General features: G+C 52.6%; 2 protein-coding genes across 2 annotated transcripts; one reads left to right on the top strand and one right to left on the bottom strand.

Moving 5' to 3' along the window:
• Positions 1 to 601: 601 nt before the first annotated feature.
• Positions 602 to 5,274, bottom strand: NCLIV_023520 (hypothetical protein; the record flags this gene model as incomplete). The annotated part of the gene is made up of 7 exons (XM_003882547.1): positions 602 to 721; positions 1,259 to 1,363; positions 1,704 to 1,799; positions 2,236 to 2,354; positions 2,739 to 2,970; positions 3,525 to 3,797; positions 4,129 to 5,274. The coding sequence occupies 7 exons, from the start codon at positions 5,272 to 5,274 to the stop codon at positions 602 to 604; spliced, it is 2,091 nt and encodes a 696-aa protein (XP_003882596.1).
• A 4,222-nt stretch (positions 5,275 to 9,496) lies between these two features.
• NCLIV_023510 (conserved hypothetical protein) lies at positions 9,497 to 14,942 on the top strand (the record flags this gene model as incomplete). The annotated part of the gene is made up of 9 exons (XM_003882546.1): positions 9,497 to 9,703; positions 10,360 to 10,483; positions 10,958 to 11,286; positions 11,944 to 12,161; positions 12,574 to 12,652; positions 13,126 to 13,236; positions 13,535 to 13,711; positions 14,202 to 14,309; positions 14,811 to 14,942. The coding sequence occupies 9 exons, from the start codon at positions 9,497 to 9,499 to the stop codon at positions 14,940 to 14,942; spliced, it is 1,485 nt and encodes a 494-aa protein (XP_003882595.1).
• Between the last annotated feature and the right edge of the window lie 6,369 nt (positions 14,943 to 21,311).

Raw genomic sequence — 21,311 nt, 5'->3', positions numbered from 1 at the left:
AGGCACGGCCCAAAGAAGCGTCCTCCCGCCTTCCCGCAGCGAAATCATCACACAGCTGACACAGCTCTGCGCCACCGATGCATGCAACTAAAAATGGCGGAGCGCGACCGGCCAAGAGCCCTTTGGCTTCTTCGCGCAGGCTCCTCTTCGATACAAGACCTGGACGCCCCCCTCCGTTGTCATTTCCAGCGTCTCCTTGCATCTCCACGGAGAAGCTGTTCCAAAACTCTCCTTTCCGGAACCAACCGGGATCAACAACAGACGGGACGCTCATCGTTCCGGACCATCTCTCTGGAACTTCCCAGCGACCACCCACGTTCGCGCCTCGAAGCAAAGAACGGGGGAACGGCGCGAGTTCACTTGGAAAGTTGAGCAGCAGGACACTGAACTGAGCAGTGGCTTCTTTCAGACAGAACCAGGCATCCGCAAAGACGCAACACGGCCAGCGCCGTGCTCGAGAGAGTCCAGCAGTCAGAGCCCGAGACACAGGCGAGGAACGAAAATAGAACCGGGAGAGACAGCGACGCAAAGAGACAGCTGAAGCGGGGCGGTTTCGAAGGAGCGGACCACTCGCCGGAACAGCCACAGGGGCGAGATCGGCTTATATTCGAGTAAAGCGAGGCGGAGAGAGGGAGGCTCCTGAAGCCGACACACGCGCGTTGAGGTCCACGGGCCCTGAAGAAGGCCTCCAGAGGGGAGGTTCCCGCGGCAACTTGGAGAGCTCAACGGAGCCAAATAACCTGACAGGTAATCTGGATAACAAACAAAAAGAACAAGACGACCCACAGGTCGACAGGGCGAGCAACACCAAGGTGAAACAGGCAGCCCACCAAAGCCAAGGCCACGTAAAACCGAAAAGTATACATATCCATTTATACACTCCCGTGTTTGTCGATGTTCCTGGCCACGCGGTTGACGACAAAGCTTTCAGACGGGTGCAAAGGAACGGAAGAACAAACGGCCCACATCTCACGGGACACATATCGAGGCCTCGACAACCATCTGGCTGCACATGCACATACTTCGTATATTCACAGATGAGCATGTAGATTGTGAAAAAAAGAGTAAGGATTGAGTTGCGCACCCGGACCTCAGTCTCCGAAGTATATGGATATAAACTCCTCGAGAAATCGACAGGAACGCCACATAGAACGAAACACGAAGGTGCACACACGAGGGCTTCAGCTCTGGTCGTTTCCGTTTCCGTCAACTGCCCCCCTTGGTTCGAAAGTTCCTGAAAAAACAAGTCTTTGCTCACATCGTCGACGACGTTTCCCTCTTCCTCGACCCAGCGTTTAAAGGCTTCGAGAGTCAGGCGGTCCGCCGCCGCCTTCGTCCGCGCCTTTCGCTCCGCACCCATGGCCTGGACAGAGCACGGAGAAAACCACAGGAAAACCGGACACTTCCGGGAAGATAACCTTTGGAAAAAGGTCTGGCAGTGGGAAGTGGGAAAGGATAGATCGGAGGATATAGCCCGGAGGAGATACAGGATACAAAGGAGATTCGGAAGCACGGGGGACGACGCACAGGAAACAAAGCTGGTTGAAACGAGAGAATTGCCGCGGAGCCCGGAAGGCCCAAACAGAGAACAGGTGCGTGGCGAGGAAGAGAGAACGCGAGAGGGCCGAACGCGCAGGACGAACGATCAGAGAGCTCAAGAAAACTCGCGAGACACTGGAGAGCCGCCAGCATCAGGCACTTACTTCGCTTGCAATGTTGACCGCTTCTTGATTGCTGATGAACTCCCAGACGCCATCGCTGGCGATGATGACAAAGAGACAGCTGCGATCGAGCTCCACCTGAAACGAGGGAGACAAGGGAAACGTTTTCGCTGCCTACTCTCGCGTCTCTCGAAAGCCAAGTTCTGCCGCATGCACCAGCAGCTAGCCACGGTTTGTAGCCACCCCATTTTCCAGCGCCAAAGACGAACTGCCCCCCAAAGAAAAAAGCTCCCGTGTTTCAGGTGAGAAACGCCCGTCACAATCACCGCGCAATATACGCGCAAATATCCCAGTGCCGCCACAGGCGCACCTCCATACACCGGTGCATCTGAATACATGAATATTGCACAAGTATACATATATAACAAATATAACATATAATATATATATATATATATATATAGTGTCTCTACGTATGCATATGTGTGTACGTGTGCTTGTGCGCATGTTGTGTGTGCGCGAAGAAGCCCGAGTTGCAGGGACGCACAGTCGAGACGTCGGGTTCGCAGCTGACTCCGACGTGGTTGGCAATCGCATCGCCGAGGGCGCGACTCATCGCCAGGCCGGGGTACAGCCTGCCCTTGAGGAAGACGCGGTAGGGAATGTCGCACTCCAGCCTCTTCAATTCGCCGCCTGCGCAGGAAACCGAGACCCGGAACCGCTCTCTCTCGCGACCCCCCACTCGACTCCACCTCACACAAAACATGAAAACACAAAACCCATTTACACCTATCCATTTCTACATGCTCAGGCGTGTATTTCTCTACATATATACATATATATATGTATGTATTCATGTGTGCATTCATGTGTGTGTGTGCATTCATGAGTGTATTCATGCGTGCTTCGATCTATGGAGGGATATGCCTGAACCAGTACCTGCATGATTGCCTGTTTATAGATCTACAAGCAATAGGCGACGGTTGGATTCTGTGGGGATCTGCCTGTCGCCACAACGTGGAGCAGCTACACCAGAGTGGAGGAAAAAAAGACCTGTTTTCGGCGCGCGGTGCTGACCTGCGGCCTCGATTCTCGCGCGCTCTGCTGGCGTTGTGGGCTTATGGTCGACGGTGAGCGCTTCCGCGACGATGCCGTCTTTTTTCTGGCGCGCGAGGACGACGCGCGAGTCGCCGACGTGCGCCACGAAGAGCCTCCGGTGGGTGTGGAGAACGACGGACGCCGTCGAGCCGCTCAACGAGCAGTCAAAGAGCTCGGTGTGGGCGGCATAGGCGAGGACACTTTGGTGCGTCTGAACAGCGAAATCGGAGACAGAAAGGGCCGCGCGAGGCCCACGCCAGGTGACACTTGAAAAGGCCCGACGCAACGACAAACACACGGCGGCGGAGACGCGAAGCACCCCGCGCCCTCCTACTTCACGCGTGTGGGTGCCGCCCGCCGCCTTCTTCAACTCCTCTTTTGATGCGGACCGCGTCGAGAAACGCGGGGCTGCTCGGCTCCGCTCTGTGGAGCTAGATGCGACGGAGAGTCGCGGCGCCTAACCTAGTGGACCTACGGATTCTCAGAAACGGCTCTTTACGCACACACATGCGCAAAAAGCCCCAGCGAGGCACACCACTAGCACCACACGTACGTGCATGCCTACGCTATATGCACTTTTTCGCCTAAAAGGTCGATCATCCCGAGGTGCGTCGTGTCTGCTTCCGCCCTCTAGCTTGACTGAAAGGCTCCTGCAAGACGCAGTCCTCCGGAGACCGCTGTGGCGAGCGCTAGTGGTGGGCGCGTGCGTGTTCGTGCGCGTCCTGAACGGTCGGAGCTGTCTTCCCGTCTTCGTTTCAGACGTACGGCAACGAAGGCATTCCGCAACGCGAGCTGCGGGTTTCGGCTCAAAGTTTCGTCGCTCAGAAGTAGGGCGAAGAGCATGCGGTGGACGTAGCCGCTGATGTCGTGGCCACTCGGGCCGTGCCCGTCGAAGACGCCAAAGAGGCGAAACGCGTTGCAGCAGAGCACGCCAAAGTCGTCCTGGTTCGGGCTGTCGGGCTTCAGCCCCTTCTTGCATGCGTAAGCAAAGCCCAAGTTCTTCTTTATCGCGAGGACGTTGGAACCTGGGGGCCGAATCTGCGGAAACAGAGATGCGCAGAGACACTGCGAGAGAGAGTCAGAAAACGGGAAAACGGCCTCACGCGCGCGAGTCGCGCACGCCCTGCAAAAGTGTACCGCCGCAGTCGACAAGTCGCCCGGTGAGGCTGTCGCGCCCTGCGAACGCGCGCCGTTCGGCGAGGGGAGAACAACCGGTTTCGAGGAGACAGGAGCGCTGGAAAGACGGTTTGCAAGTAGAGTCGCCAGCGACAAGTAAACGAAAGCGGGAAGAACCGAGGGAAGCGGCGAAAACCCGAACCGTCTCGTGCTTTGTACCTCTCGGGTTTTTCCCCTCTGGCTGTGTGCTTACCGCGACGTCTTCGAATTTGTCGTCGAAGCTTTCCTGTCGAGAGTGGGCCTCGGCGCCTAGGAAGCAGCACGCGGGGGAGTCCCGGGCCGGGGTGAAGAGGTCGAGGAAGAGGCTGGCTGTGAGGAGCTCCGGGTGTCTCCACACGTCCTCTCGAGAGACAGGAAGAGGGCCTCTGGGGGCGGGGACCAGCTGGGCACTTGCAGCCTGGCCACTGTCTGACCGAGTACCCTCCGGGCCACTAAAGACGCTGGCGTCGTCTGCCTCGCTCGGCGCGACGACCGGTTGCTCGCGACTCAGGCTCAGGGCCTTCGCTGCGACGGGATCGTCGCCCTCCACGGCGACGGGGAGCGACTTTTCGCGGCGGATCTGCTGTATCAGCTCTGCTTCGTCGGCGTCCGAGACTCGCCCCTCGCCCTTGTCGCCGCGCCCGCTCTTGTCTTTCTCGTCGTCCTTCAAAATGAGCGACCGACCGTCCACGGACGCCGGCGGCGACGAGTGTAGACTCCGCGCGAAAGACCCCTGGCGCACCAGGGCCGAGAGCGAAACGGGCTCCTCGTGCTTCGCCTTCTCGACCTCGCGGGCGGGGCCGTTGACTGACACGCCGGGTGTATGTACAGTCGAGGGGGACTGGGCGCTCGCGTCCGGCAAACGCTCGGAGATGGTTGAACGCGAGGCTGAAAAACGCGTGGCCTTTTCCGCGTCCGGATTTTTGAAGCGCTCGGAGAGAGAGGCTGGCGCGCCTGCCGCCGAATCCGCTTTTTCCGTTTCGGTTTCCGGAACCCCCAAGACAGTCAGGCGACGCCGGCGCACGTCCCCGACTGTCTCTACACCTGAGCTTGGTTCTTCGGCATTCGCGGGAGTCTGCGCCTGTGGACCCCGTTTCCCTTTTTCTGCAGGATCGCAGTCGGCACTCTGCGCGAAGGAGGAGGATGACGAGAACGCGGTCGAGCACGAAGCCCCGCGCAGACGAGTCGAGCTTTTCACGGCAGGCTGGGAGTCTCCAGAGTTGCTGACGAGGGCCGGGGCTTCTGCCGTGGGAGATTCTGGGGAGCTCTGAGACGCGTTCGCCTCCGCCGCGTCAGAGGGCGAGTCCGCAGCCTCGCCCTCGCGAGCAGGCTTGGCCGCCTTGCTCTTGCAGGCGCCCATCTTGGGGAAGAAGCAACGAAAACGCAAAAGAACGCGGGGGACGCAATGCAGAGAGGAGTAGGAGGAAGGGAAGGGAGAAGACGAGAGAAAAGAAGGGAAGAGCGAGAAGAAAGGGGAGAGAGAAAGAGGCGAGCGAAGGAGAGAGTGGAGAAGCGAGAAATGTGGATTCGAAACGGGAGAAAGAAGGAGGGGTAGGGTCGAAGAGTAGAGAAAAGCGTGGACGAGGTTTGGTTTCTGGAAGAAACGCGGGAAGGTTTCGAGGAAGAAGACGCCTCTGGGATTCGGGAAGACCTTGGCCGCCGCGAAAGGCGACAGCCGACGCAAGGCTCGATGCAAAAACGGAAATGGTGTCAACGGAAAGGAGGATGAGCCCCCAGACAAGGACCCGCGCGGAGAGAGGTTCTCAGCAGCGTGAAGGAACGAGCGAACAAAGGTCGTTGGCGAGCTGTGCATAGACCAGGGAGGCGGTGCACGTGATTCGGGTTGCAACGACAGAGACCAGCGTTTGAAATCTTCTTTAAAAGGACAGCGAGGAAAGGAACGCGTGGCTCGTTTCCGAAAAGGGGAAGAGAAGAGTGGAACAAGGAAGCCGCTCGACAGAAAAGGGGCAACACCTGAAAAGTGTGGCTCGACGGGAGACGGGACCGCATCGGAGAGGCGCCGACGCGAACTCCAGTTTCAGGTGCACATACACCTCAAGACGTCCCCAAACGCGACAGCTGACTTTGAGGGCTCCTGTTGACGGCGCAAAAGCCTCCACCTCGTTCTCTCTTTTTCTCTCGCTCTCCGTCGTTTTCTTCTCTCTTCTCTCTCGCCGTTGCACTGCACAGCGTGAGGCAGGGCGAGAGGCGAGAGACAAATCGGGCAGGAGGAGAGAGCTGTGCACGACGCGGAGCTCTCAGTGGAAAAGGCGCCGAACAGAACAGAAGGGGGACAAAAAAGTCCGCAGGTGCCGACGAACACGGTGGCTCGCGAACGGCGTTCCGTGAACGTGCAACTCACGCAGCCACGCGAGGAACAGCATTTGATTTTCGCGTACGGAACCGGCGACGTGATCGGTGGCCTCACGAGAACGGAGAACGGGACCTGTCGGTTCGAAAAAAGGCCCAAGGCCGAAAGTCGAAGCCAAGCAACAAACGTCGAGTTCTCCCCTGCAAAACGAAAAACCCCTCTCGTGAATTCCAAGACGGGCGGGAGGTGCACATTCGCAAGTCTCCCGTGTCAACCCCAGAGGGCGCGGGCACCGCCAGCCCCGGGAACAGCCCCGGAAAAACTTCGCGTGGCGCAAATGCGCTTTTTGAGGAGGGGGGAAAGATTTTTTCCGACAAAAAGGAAACCCAGAGTCAAGACCGACACCGTGTCTGGGAATCGTAGAGGCGGCGCTCATTTCTCTCCGCTTCACAAAAATATCCACCTCGAAAAGCTGGCGTCCGGACAGAAATTCCCCGAGATACACAGTGTGCATCGAATGAGTACACCGATAAATGCACATCTACATGCTTCATGTGCTTAAGCGTACAGATATGCTGTAGCGTTCGAGAGATATGCTCAAATAGTTTTTTGAATTGCTGAACCCTTGGATGTGTCGATTTATCGGAGTTAGCTGCGAATGCACACCCCGAGGGAAGACAGCAAGAGAATGTCGTGAAGGGTAAAGACTCGCTCAAGCGGTTTCGGACCCGGCAGATTTCCCCGATCGACTTCACCCCTCTCTTGTTCGAAATGTCAAAGCGTGCAACGAATGCCGCATTTCCAGCACACACACCAAAAATGGAGTTGTTTTTTCTGCACAAGATCTGCACAAGATACATAGACAAACTGTATCTCTCTCTCTGTATTTTCTGTATATATATATATATATATATATGCTGTATTAGTGGTTACCGCATATTTGTATTTACTCGTGTACGTATCCAAATACACCACATGTATGCATCTGCGCGTGACCTACATACACACATGAATGCGTCCGCGACGTCTAAATGTGTAAAAAAAAGGCTGTCGGTAACTTGAGTGTTACAAAAGGTGGCTGTCGCAGAGTTCCTACTTATACGTAGTGAAAGATATACATATATATATATACGTAGAAGAGAAACGATTGGCCGGTCAAATGGGTCTCATGAGGGAAGACCGGCGTTTTTTTCGGTGCAAGTGGTTGCCTTTCCTGTGTTTCTTCGTCGCAGCGCGCTACCCGAACACAGTCCTAAAGCAACAGCTCCTCTTCCGCCTCCTTATACCTACACATGATCTACTCCCTACACAAAGAAGTGTAAAGTGTACAGACAGCCCAAGTGCCAAGAGCTCAGAAGAGACGAGCGCTGCGCTGAACTTGCACTTTTTTTAACCGTCTCGCTGCGTCAGGGCCCATACCCGGTGCTTCTCATTCCATCGCTCTACAAACAGATACGTTACATGTACATCATACATACATATATACATACGTATATGTACTACCATATATATGCACTACCATAAATGTATATTTATTTATGTGTATACAAATGCCCATGTCGCAACATATATATATATATATATATTATACAACGTATATATATATATATATTATGTATATATAACATATATATTATATATGTGATACATATATATATTTATATTATATATATGTATAATATATATATATATATATATATATGTAGTTGTGTACTTGCGGTGTGCCGGGTCCTGATTGCCGACACAGCCGACACAGGAGAGACGGTAGCTCCGCCTGTACTTCCTTTTCTGGAATGTGTTCCATGTGACAATGGATAAAAGGAGAGAAAGGGAAATGCATGCAAGAAAGAAACAGAGAGAAAACAAGGCGCTGTCGAAGCTTTTCTTTCTTCTACTCGCCGCCTTGCGCCCGGAGTACGGTTGACACATTCGCAGCTCAACTGGAGCCTCTACCTTTATGCACCAGTCGGGAGAAGGTAGCGCCTGGAGTGGACAAATGGGTTGCTCTAACAGATGGGTTTAATGTGTTGCCTTTTGTTTCGCCTCTTTATCGCGAGAACAGAAGCCTTCCTTCCGTTCTTCTGAATTTCCTGAGCTGTCGACGGCTGCGAACCGGCTGTTCGTGTGCACATCCAGCGGGAGCGCGAGAGCGATGCCGCAGTCGCGCAAAGAAGGCCCTACCGAGGGCGAGGCGCCTTCTCAGCTTTTCTTGACCCTCCACGCCTTTCTGTCTCGCTTGCTTTGCATTCTCGGGGAAAATTCGGAATTCATTTCGACAGTTAAAAGCGATATGCACGCCTCTGAGTCTTTTCTACTGGACAAAGAGGCTGCAAAGCCGCAGGCTCTTCACGCTCTCTCGCCTCTCGCTGTCGCGAGAAAGACAGCGACGCTGGCGTTTCTTTCCTCAAAACACCGCCTGTCCGGGTGAAAGAGAGTCTCATACCAATTTCGTCCTCACTGCACGCGTTTCTTTTCATCCCAGTTCGTCAAATGCGCCTTCTGTCTTCTTCACATCTTGATGCCTTGCCAGCGCTAGCCCCCGCTGCGCTCAGCTTTCGACTTCGAGGCTCTGTCTCCTGTCATACCGGTCCTTTTCTCTCGCCGAGAACTTCCACACTCTCGGGCATGTATGTCCACAAACAAATGCACGTATATATGTATATATATGTATATATATAGTCATGTGAGTGCCTGTGCTTTGACGAAAAATTGCAGGCATTGCTCTGTAGATATGTGCAGGCGTGTCTTGTCCTTTTGGAACCTCTCCGGTGTGTGTGCTTAAAAGGCGTGGAGAGACGCGCATGTGGATAAACCCGACAATTCTTTTTGCTGATTTGCATGCGAAAAACTCTGTCCTAGTGTCGACGCCATGCGCCGCGCCACCCGCACTGTGTGTCGCCGTAAAAGACACCCTACCTGAACTCTCTTTCTGAGACAGGGCGAGAGGACAGAGGCAAGAAGTTGAAGAAGAAGAGAAGCGATAGAGACGACGGAGAAAAGGAGGGAGAGGAGAATCACCCTTTTGGAAGTCCTTCGGAGAGGGAAGAGAGAGACCGTTGGCTGCGCCTGGCTCTGGGGCGTCCAGGGGAGAAGATTTCGAGGAAAACGGAGAGGCAGAGGGGGGAGGGCCGAGACTCAGAGAGAGGAGATGTCCTGAGGGCGCGTATCCCCTTTCGTCCCTCGCCTGAACCGGTCCTTCCTCCCTCTCGCTCTTTTTTCCTTTCGTTTCGTGTCAACTGCTCGCCACTTCCCCTCCCGCGCTGTTCTCGCGATGTCTCTGGGGACTCACGCCTTCCTGCAGCAGGTGCTGCGTCTCCACGAGCGTCTCCTGATGGCCGCGGCGAGCTCCGCCAGTCTGCCCAGCAGCCATGGGAAAACCGGCGGAGAGAAAAACGGCTCATCGTCTTCAGACGGAGGCTCTGTTCTCGTTCTCCTCCCGGTCGAAGAAAGTCTGCGAGGCCTCGGAGTCGCTGAGCAGGTGAGGCAAACGAGAAGAAGGAGAAGAGGAGAAGGGACAAGAGAAAGGAGCGGAAGAAGAGGAAGAGAGAAAGGACAACATATGGAAAAAAGAGGAGAAGAGGAGGAAGAGAGAAATGACAATAGATAGAAGGAGCAGAAGAGAAAGGAGAAGAAGAGGAAGTAGAGGAAGAGGAAGGAGAGGAAGAGAAAGGAGAGGAAGAGGAAGGAGAAGAAGAGAAAGGAGAAGAGAAAGGAGAGGAAGAGGAAGGAGAAGAAGAGAAAGGAGAAGAGAAAGGAGAGGAAGAGGAAAGAGAAGAACAGAAAGGAGAAGAAGACGAAGAGGATGGAGAGGAAGAGGAGGAAGGCAAGAAGAAGGAGAGGAAGAGATGGAGAAGAAGAGGCAGAGGAAGACATGGAGACGAGGAATGAGAAGAGGACGAAGAGATGGAGTGGAAGAAAAGGAAGCGAGAAGGACATCGATAGAAGAAATCATGTTGTGAGGAAGGCAAACGGGAACCACGAGAAGGGAGCACAGGCGAGGGAAGCGAGAAGAAGGAATGGTAGAGCAGGGAGAAGAATGATTTGGAGAACGAGCATGAGAGGAATTACAGGTTGGAGCACGGAATCCGTGAGGAAGCAAATGGTTCGTGTGTGTCCTCTTTCACCTTTTTTCAGCTTCTCGTTGAGACCCATCTGTTCATGCCCACCTCGTTTCCCTCCCAATTCATCAACTTGAGAGGCCAAGGCGTACACCGCGAGAATGGTGTGTTGATCTCGGATTTTGGATTCCCTACCCCGCGTAAGAAAACCGGCATGCAAAAGTAGATTTCGTTACACACTGTTGTAGGCAAAAACACACCCATATGTGTATATCTACAATTCCATGTGCAGCTTTTTTCAAATGCACGTATTTGCTGTACTAGTCACTAAGGGTTCACTTGTACATATATATATATATATATATATATATGTATATATATACGTATATTCATGTTTACATTTGTGTGTGCGTCTCCCTGCGTACGTAAATACCTATGAGTGAATCCTGGCATGCTTTTTGACGAGGACCGAAGTGGAAGGGAGAAAGTGTGGAATGGAACCCAAACTAGCGGTCGCCACGAGTTGCATGTTTTGCTCGTTTCTTCGGTTCCTGCCTTTCGTCTCTCTGCTCTTCTGGTTTCGCCTTTTGTCGTCGCCGTGAGTGTGACTCGCGGGGCTTTGCGGCTTTCAGTTCGTCGTGTTTCTCTTTTTTTCTTTTGTTCTGTCTCTCCAGTTCGCCTCGACATCCTAGCGGAAGAAATCATCTACGACCGCGGCTTAATTCTCGAGTGTGTTCTTGTCTCTTCGTCCCTCTTTTCTGCCTCTTCCTCTTCGTCCTCTTCTGTTGATTTTCCAGTGCATGTGTCCGAGCGAAGAAAAGGAACCGGTCTCTCTCGGGGTTTGGGAGAAGAACAGGAGAAGGAAGAGAAGGAAAATCTCGAGAAAATCGAGGCGGAGCTACGGGCACAAACGATGCGTTGGTGGCGAGGCTCCAGAGCTGGTGCAGCCGCTGAAAAGGATGTCGAAGAAGAAATACGTTTCTTCAAAGATACATACATCTTGGTAAAGGGAAACACAGACCTGTACCGATACACATGTGTCTATCTGTAGATCATCTGTATGTTGGCGTACATATACACATATAAACTTAGCGTTGTAGGTGTATCGAAACACCTCCGTGTCGCCTTGAGAGGAGACATGATGTTGCGGCATATGGCCTTGGTCTTCTCCGACATAAAAGACTTTTGTGGGGAAATGCGTCGTTGGAAGAAGACAACACAAACTCTGCATGCGCCTACTATTACGTGGAAGACCTCGAGTCGGAGTTGTGCACAGATTTGCACACGTATAACCTGCTTCTTTTCCGCGATCCGCGCCTGAACCCGCCCTTAGCTGTTCGCTGGCGGGGGCGCAGCCTGTTAGAAAGGCGTTGCCATCCATGCAGGTGCGCGCGAACGGCCGTAAAACATAAACATATGTCTACCTACTCGTAGACATACATACATCTACAGCCACATACGCATAGACATCATACCTACACACACATAGTTGCAGACATACATCTGCATTGCACATTCATAAATATATATAAATAAATATATATATATATGTACATAAATATATAAATTGTGTGTCGGGTACCCGCCGCATGGGGGTCTGGTGTGGGTTTATGAATGCAGATTTTGAGCCTGCGTTGTCTGTTCTGTCTTGTGTGTCCAGGCCCTCGGCTGCGACACGGAAATTGCGTCTCGCCTCAGGGAGTTGGTTTCGCGGTGTACCCGGCGAGTCTCTCTCCTCTCGCCTTCTGCGCCGGGGGGACCAGGGACTGGTGGCGTGGGTGGGACTCGTGCGGGCAGCGCGCGCTTCCTTGGGAGCGGAAGCGCCGCGAACAGAGACCGGACAGAAAGTGACACGGCGGTCGCTGGCGCAGTTGAGGGGTGAGAGGAAAAGAGAGCCGAAGTGGAAAGACAGGCGAGAACTTAAGCTCAGTAGACACCGGGGTAGAAGAAACACAGAGGAGAGGCGGGCACAGGCTCCCACCGGAGTTCGTTGCGACGAGAAGGAAAGCCCGAAAACATGTTTGAGACGAGGAAGAGGACGGATTGACAAACAGGGACATCTGGAAGCCTTGGCGGCAAAGGGAAGAACCGCAGAGCTAGAATGGGAAGAGAGCGGCGGGGAAGGGGAGGGAAGGCTGCACAGTGAGGAGGGGCGAGGCGCTTTCTTGGTTGTTCTACGTCGTTTTCTTTCCACTGCTCTCGAATGTGCATTTCTTATACCCTGTTCAGCCGTTTCGCGCCGCTCTTATTCACTGCCAGGCTCCCTTTCTTTGCGCCCGTTTCTCTTCAGTTTCGTCTTTCTGTGCATCGAGGACTACCTCTGGAGCTTCGCCATTCGAGCCCTTGCAAAACGACAAGAAAAGTTGGAGGTAACTACTTATCACAGTCCATCTGTATTTTCTGTCGCGAACAGCTCTTTCCACTCATAAGCCTGCGCACACCAGATTATATGTATTAATATCTGTGAATATATGTGGTAGATTGCACATGCGTTTGTGCATATATGTATACATAAATGTTTATAAATCTACATTTATATATATATATATATATACATATTTGTCAATATATGTGTTTATGAATATGACTGTGACTCTCTGTTGATGATCTTGTATCATTGCCCGTGTCGATGTGTGTACTAAGGGAAATCGGTGTCTCTCGCGTTTCCGCTCGAGTGTTTCAAATGGAGGCTCAGACTCAAGCTGCTTTGCCCGTCTCTACAGTCACATACACATGCAGATGTCACTCTCGTATCGCTACATAGGTGGAGAGACACGTAGAATCTAAATATTCAGATGTAGGATTGTGACGCATCAATGACGTTGTCCGTGTTTTTTTAAAGGTGAAGCTCAAGGAACTTCGGAACAACTTGCCGTTTCTCCACGAGCGGTTGCAAGTCAAGCGTATTCTGCGAGGCGTCCCACTCCAAGCGGCCGCTGCTATCCTCGACCAGGTAAGCTCTCGCCTTTCCCTTTCGATATACTCTCTCATTGTTCCTTCCTTTCCCTCGAGATGTCTTCTTTCTCTTTCATTACTTTCGCACTGTTATGTTATTTCTTCCCCTTCCGTTCAGCTCTGTCTCTTGCCTCTTCTTACTCTCCCGTTTTTTCCCCTCTTACACCCCTCCCTTGCGGCTGTTTGCCTGTGGGACTCTTTCTCTTTGTCCTGTTCCACTGCGCGCGGCTCTTCCTCTCGGTCCCCGACTTTGCACGTTCTTGCCTGTTTTTGCGCCTCTTTGTTTCTGCATGCAGCTGTCGAGTTGGAGACTCCCTGAGCAGAAAACGGCCTGCCTGGCGTGGGCTGTGCGCAGCATCCAGGGATCGTGTCGAACGCATGTGCGTCGTCTCCAGGGACGCCAACAGCGCAGAGCGGAAATGGAGAGGAAGGAGACCCGCGCCGTCTCGCCGCCGACTCCTCAACCCGTCGAGGTACAGCCTTGCTTTTTCTCTGTGTATCTCTTTATGTTTTTTTTTCAAATTTATTATTCACCTGTCTATACAGTTATGTCTTTATGCGCATTTCACTGTAGACGTGCGTCTAGTACGGGTGCGTCCACAGGCGTCTGTGCGCCGAAGATGGTGCGCATGCGTTTGGCCTCTATTTGCCTCCAGAGGGAAACTCTGAAATCGTAGCGTATATGACCACGCGTATCCTCCTATCGAAGGCACGCTAAATCCCTAGAGTCACATATATACTGTGTATGCATACTCATATATATATATATATATATATATATGTATGTGTATATAAATATATATGTGTAATATAGGGAGCGCCACGTGTGGGTATCAGGGGGTGTGAAGCGAGACTGGGTTTTCTTGCATGTTAGTCGAGGCCAGGGAGAGAGAGACATGGGCGTCCGTGTCGAAGGCAAAGCCATGTTCGATGTTGTGCCGCTGTGTGGAAACGCTTTTTCAGATAACTGTAGACGACCTCGTGGGGTTGCTTCTCGTGGCGGCTGCGCTGAGCCAGGGGCGGTTTCTCCTCGCGAATCTGTGGCTGATGAATCTGTTCAATCTACAGCGGGTACGAAAGCCGCGAGAAGTTTTCACGATGCCTCCGCCCTGCGTCGCTGCAACTGGCGAGGCGAAGAGAAGGCGCAAGCGAGGGACGCCGGCAAACGCTTCGCGCCGCAGGCCGTGTGTGACGGAGAAGAAAGCGAGCAGCAAAGTGCCGGCAATTGAGTGTTTTCCGATAAGAATAAAGAGGACGGAGAGACAGTCGATGCCGTGCAGATCGAAACGTCGCAGAGAGACACAGAGACGGAACGCAGAGAAAGAGAAGAACGGAAAGGAAAGAGAGAGAAGCAGAACGGATGAGGAGAAAGGAAGGGAACAGAAGAAAGGAAAGAGATACGGCCAGTCCGTTTAATGAGAGACTTTGTCTTTCACTCAACAGTCATCCTTCCTCGTACAGATGTGTTTCTTCTCGATTTTTGCATCTTCCGTCTGTGATTTCGAGATTTCCTTTTCCCTTCTCCGATTGCGTCATGTGTCACAGGCTTGTCTTTTTCGTGTTTTTCTGCAGCCGAGAGAGGCGCAGTTCGACGAGACGTCGTTCCATCTAACGACCTTGCAGTCCGCGCTCTCATTTGCCTTTGTCGTCTCTGTCCCTCCCCAGACGCAGGGCGTTCCTCAGTGCGGAGACACCGAGGAGTAGAACTGAGCGGCGGTTTGCCTTGGCTTCTTTTCCTCGTTACCCCTGCATACCTGCTCCTTCATGTATCCTTTTAAAGGCGTATTCTTTTCTTCAGGTAGACAGAGACAGTGCGGCGTTACTCATATACGCATGCATCTACTCGGGACTTTTTCAAAAAACACGGACACATATGTACATGTATGTGCATGCGAATGCACTTGTGCATGTGTTTACCAATTAGATATATATACATATATATCTACCTACATTTGTGTGCATACGAAGAAAAATAGTGCTCATGCGTCGCCATGGAGTTAAGTTACCGATGGTTAGGGGAGTTTTTAAGTCCCGAGATGTCAGGCGAGTAATCCCTTTTTGTTCACACCGGTTGCATGTGAAGTGATTTGTTGGTCTCTGATTTTGGCCATTTCTGAAAGGAAACCGTTTAGGTGGGTAAGTCGTTTGCATCCGCCTCCCCACTTTCACACACGGAGACGGAGACTTCTACGGTTAGGGTCGCGTCCCCTCACGCTTCTGAATTTGCTTGCCGGTAAAAAGGCGCTCTCTCCCGAGACAGGCGTTTAGTTTTTTGACCTCTGGATTTCCTAGTTCATTTACTCTAAGCCAGAAGGATACCCTCGACCTCACTGGACTGCTGAAGTCAGCTAGTAGTGGTGGATTCCAGAATCAGGCGGGATGACAGTCCCAGGCGTTCAAGCAGTAGTTAAATAACTATAACTCTACTTGTGCAGGCCCGGTTCATGAGAATTAAAATACGGGAAAATACGGAGGAGGCGGGTGTAGGTTTTCTGCTAGACCTCGTTAGACACCGCGTGCCGTTCCGTTTCACGGTCACGGAAAGTGGCCATGATCCGCCGGGCAGAGGCAATTTCTTCCTCGGAGCCTGAGAAATGGGAGTTAGCGGAAATCACGAGGCAGCACGGAAAAGGAAAAAACGGTGAAGGCGAGAAGCTGCTCACTAAAGACTTTGATCTCCAGTGGAAAAAAGAACAGGAGCGCGATGTCAAAACGTTGAAATTCAACCTGTGTAGATTTCAAGAAATGTTAACAGACGTGTGCATGCACCAAGTGAGAGACAAAAACCGAGATTCAGAGGCGGATTCATGGTAAGAAAAGTAGACACGCAGGCCCGAACAATACAGCTGCCTACATGTGTACGCTTCATGCATTTATACGCGTGTATGTGTATGATATCCATGTGTATGGATAAAGCTGTGACGAGGTATTGATATCACTACTAAGTCTCGGCTGTTACCTTTGCGTTCTATTTGGGAAAGAATGACTTGGATTTCGCTTTCCACTTCGCCGCCGCCTCCGTCATAAAGCTGGAGGTACAGGAGCTCGACCAACCTTTGTGTCAGTGTGTCGGTCTCTGTCTTTCTGTCTTCGTCTTTCTGCACAGTTCTTGCACTATCTTCAATCTCACTCTGGGGGAATATTACAGGGGGAAATACGAAGGAGAAATGCGAGAGCAACAAAGCCGAGAATGCTTTGTGCTCGTAAGATCCCCCGCTAGACTTTCAAGGGCAGGCAGAGCTCCTCGCGGAGCATCAGGGTAGAGTCGCCTCGCCGGGTATATCCCTTGTCTCTGGAAGCAGTCGTTCTCTATGTCATGAATGTCCCTGCTGCTCCTTTAATCGAGAAAAAAGCGAGTGGCCGACTTTCGTTGGGTTGAGGACTGCGGGGCGCGTCGGGACAAACACCAACTTTTCCCCGAGTCCAGAGTTGTCCAAAGCGGAAGCATAGATAGGCGAAACACTCCCCCCACCCCCAAGTCTCCCCGACTTCGCAGAAACGCAGGCAGATGCTCTTTGTCCGGCAGACTAACGGAAAGACAGATAGCTGACACATTGGTGTCGACTTCCCGTGTGTAGAGTCAGGCACGTCCTGTCCTATTAGAAGGGAAAGTCAGTTGCGGGTCGGGAGTGACAAAGTGGAAACGGAAGCAGGTGTGTAGCAAATCGCCATCAAACACTGAGAGAAAACGGAGTTCTAGACTGGTTGCGGGGGATGCGGCAGCTGTGTTCCCGAGACCAGTGTAGACCACGTCATCCCGGTTTCCGTTCGAATGCCAAAATGCAGTTTTTTTCTCTCACGCTCTGTTGCGTGCCCCAGCTTGAGAGCTTCGCGGCATCGAATCGGGCCGGAGTGTCGGTTGAAGAGCCCCCGAGACCGTCTTCTTTCGCAACACTTTTCTCAGATCCGAAACTCCTGTTTGCGCTGCGTTGAAGTGCAGCTGCAAGAACGCGATTCGACGTGCTTCCACAGTAGCTGCTTCCGCTGCTTCGCCGCCTCTCCGAGATACGCCGGACGGGCGAATCCACTCTGACCAGTGTCGGAGGCTGATTTCCCTGGTCCCCACAGAGAGAGTGCCCAACCCCCCGACAGAGACGGCGTGTACAGCCTAATGTACCTCGAGAGAGACGTCCAGGAACTGCGCCTATCGAGGAAAACTCAAACCGCGTGTAGTCCCCACTTGACGCGAAATGTGAGCAAGAGCGGTCGAGCCTCGTGTTCCAACCCCGAGAGTCCGCATAATTTGTATCTAAGTATCTCTCTCGCCTTATACAGATATCACTTATATATATATATATATATAGGTATTGCTATGTTGATGAGGCAAGAATTTACCGTCCGTTTTTATGTGTAGGAATCGGTATCTCTGTGAAGTGGTTTACGGTTTTCTTCGACGTGCACTCTCACCTCACTGGAGCCGCCGGGCGGTATGAGACCGTCTGGGTCGGGCGTTCGACGCGTGTCTCTTCGTACGCACAGAACACACAACAACTTTACCAAGGTGGCTTTCTCGCGTTTTCACTACCCTGGGAGGCGCTGGCGGACTTGCTTGTCCCGCGTTGTGCGGCCTGCGTTTCGAAGAGAGCCGTCCCTTACTGTTGTTTGGCAGATGCCACGGCAGCGAGCGAGTCAAAACCCTGAAACAAACTGGAAAGGCACAGCGTTACGGTTTTTTGGTGTCCTCCGGCACGGCGGGCCCGGTGTTCTGGCCATGCAAGCTGGTGATAGGCTTGGGCCGGCAAACTGAAACCGCCGACGGAACTCTCACGATTTTCAAGTTGGATAGCCAGGGGGTTTTCTCAGTTGCGTCAGGACGGTCCTTCTTCCTTGTCTTCGACGAGTGCCCCGCGCATTCGTTCTCCCTTGCTGCCTTGGGCAGATAGGTCTGAGCGTTTTTCTCTTCGATTTTCGCGCGAAGCTCGTCGCGTTTTCTCTGCAAGACGGCAAAAGGCCCTCCGGAGCACACAGTGCATCACCCAGTAACGGGGATCTACGACTGCGAGCCTCCCGCGTCTACCGTCACGTCACGAGCATTTCGTCCGACACACGACTTTTAAAAAACACAGGTACCCGTGTGTTAAGCAAGAGTGGGACTGTCTGTTTAATCTGAGCGAGTGACCATCTGGAAGCTCCTGACGAAAGTAGGCAGCACAATGCTGACGGCACACACCAAGGGGTACATGTAGAAAATTAGAGAGGTGACGTTCTTGAACGAACGTGAAGAGCTCACTGCCTCGTACGCTTTGAGCAAGCTACCCGTTTGCTTCAAGTTCTTTTCTTCGTCCACAATGGGATGAACGGTTGATTGTCTGAGACAGAGCGACAGAAAGCAGCGTTTACGTTGTGTAAACCGGGCATTCGAGGCACAAGACACTCCTGCCTCGATGCAGCGTGGTAAGGTCGCCAGCAACCGACCAGTCCTGCGCCGTGGCCATACTTGAGCATTCTGGAGGCAGTGAGTTTCCTGTAGCAAGGCGTTTTGCCTTCTACCTCGGGGGGCGTGGGGATGCCATTGTGCGGCAGTCCGGCTGCTGGACGGTCGGTCAGAAAGATGTAAAGTTTGGTTATGACTTTCACCGCAGCATCTGCAGATTTGTTTGAAAAAGCGAGGAGTGAAAAACGAGAAGCATATCCTCAACGCTCTACATAGTGGCAAAGGGGGCACGGGTACGAGGATCCTCGTATGTCAGTACCATTCGTACCATTCCACATGCGCATCTCAGCCTCAATCCAGCAAACGCCAGGATATCTAGGGGTGGACTGAAAAATGCGTCACTGTGTAGAGCAGGAAAATGTTGCTATCTCCATCGTTCCAGCTGAGCATCCTGTTGGTGGCCTCAAAAACAGCTACGGTCACTCAACGGGTTGCCGATTCGATGCGACGATCGGTCACACACACATTTCGACAGCTAGTTGGTTGTGACGATGTGTATGAGGCGAGGGTCAGGCAGTTCCTGGCTTTTCAGCTCGATTTTTAATGTGGGCATCCTTCTCAGACTCCCCCAGAGTACCTGTCTCAAAATTGACAATGCCTTCAATATCTTGGCTGTTGATGGCGAAGTCCCGCTTGGAACAAAATTGCTGAATGAACTGCCAGTTCCGCAATCTGGCCTCCATCCCGAAGCTGTTGTCCAACATTGTGACTGCGAATGCCTACGCAGAGAGTGGCATACACGTCCGGATGCCGTGTTTGTAGGGTATGGAGTTTGCGCTTCGCTTTTCCTCGAGCTTTTGCCTGGCACGTTTCACCACACTCGCCTTGCTGTCTTTATTGGCTGCCACTAACCTTGGCACATTATCTTAATCACGAGAATGCGTATGACAGACTTCTGATCTATCGGTGACTGGCCGATCTCAGAGAGTATGCGGTGCCTGGGATAGACGTTCCCACTACTCGGCCCACCGTAGCAATGATCAGGCGCTCTTTCGCGACGTGAAAGCAGCTTACTTTTGGAAAGTGTTTCTGCAGGATTTCTGCAACCAACACTCCGTTGGCAAAATCTAGTCGTGTATGGCGGAGAGGCGTGGAAAGCCCCAAGCCTTGTAACCAAACAATCACTTCTCTGGCCAGTCGCGGACCCTTCGATACCTCCCGGCCCTCGATCAATTTTCTGTCCTGCTCCCGCCCCATTTTTGGAATTCCCAAAGACACACTCAAATGCCCTTCCGGCTCTTTCCAGAGGCAGGTCACTTCTAGGCCTTCCAGATACAGCTGCGTACAAGTAAAGAAGTCTGATTCTTCTTCGGGGTCAAAATGTACTAAACGGTGCCGGGGCTCCCCAGCCGTTCCGTGTTCACCAGGATGCTCGGGAGAGAAACCTGAGTTTGTTCGCTGTTCCTCAGAGAGGCGCCCTCCTACAAACGCTGGCTACTGGGCAATTTTCGCTTCACAGTACGCGTCATCACGGGGGAAGCAGGGAATTTCCAGACCTAAAGATCAGCCTGTATCCATGGGCAGTTCAGCTTTCAGAGTTCCGGTTAACTGGAGAGCACCTCCACAGCCGGTGAACGGTGATGTGGGCTCTCTAACACGCCTGTCATTTGGACAAGAAATTCCGCTCTACAGGAAACCAAGTAGTGTGAGCGAGTCACCAGCGGCATGCATGGATTTTGTTGGGGGAATCTCCGACCTGAGTTAAGCGGCCAGGAAACTCCGACCGACAGGAGCTTCTGACAACCGCAAATTGTCGACGCCCGGAAACCAGATTCTGCTTTGAATTAAACACGGGAAGCTGGAAGACGGGTAAATTTATAGTTTCGTCCATTATACTTGGACTCTGGTTCGCATGCCCGGCCTTGGCTGTACATACATCTAGCTGCAGCCCTAGGGAGCCCGTTTTAGGCCCCGCAGCGTGTAGAGATTGGGTGACTGAGTTGTTTGAGGCGGAAGCAATTTTCCTCCCGTTTTGAAAGCACCTCCTAGAGGACGGTCACACAGGGTCTCAGCCCTCCAGAGCCACGAGGACACGCCCCATCGCAGCCTGACTATCGCAAAAGATGAGAGGCCTTTATGCTGCCCAGGTCTACAAGATCCTCCTGCCGTGGAAAGCTACATAAGTGAACTTCCACGTGCCAGTTGTTTTTACTCGGCTTCTGCTGCCACCTCTATGGCTCCAACGGTCCCCCCAATTGGTTATGCATTCCTATTCTCTGCCGCCAAAGCCGTGCCGGACCGTTCTATGGCGATAATTTGAGGAGCAAAGCGCACGCTCTCTGTGTGTGCGCACAGAGATTGGTCCAAATCACTCTCGCGAATTCGATACGGTTGCATCTGCCATGTGTCGTCGTATCGGAAACTCCCGTCTTCAGAACTGCAGACACAAAACTGGAATCGACTCCAGAGAATCGTTCCGCTTATATGGAGGTGTCTAATCAAACGTGATCTAAGCTGGTTAAGCGGAGAACCGCGCACTCAGGGACTTGGCTGTGCCAGCAGAGGCGATTGCACCTGGAAAGGAAACCGCAACCTCGAAGCAACTGACCGGCGTATGAGATGTATCCAGGATCTAACGGACACGAGTCACTCCTATGGCGAGACCACCATCAGCTGCAAGCAGAACCGGTTCCATCCGG

This window comes from Neospora caninum, chromosome VIIa, assembly GCF_000208865.1.
Source record: "Neospora caninum Liverpool complete genome, chromosome VIIa".
Classification (NCBI taxonomy): domain Eukaryota; phylum Apicomplexa; class Conoidasida; order Eucoccidiorida; family Sarcocystidae; genus Neospora; species Neospora caninum.
The sequence above is the reverse complement of the archived record's forward strand: the minus strand, read 5'-3'. Positions and strand labels throughout refer to the sequence as shown.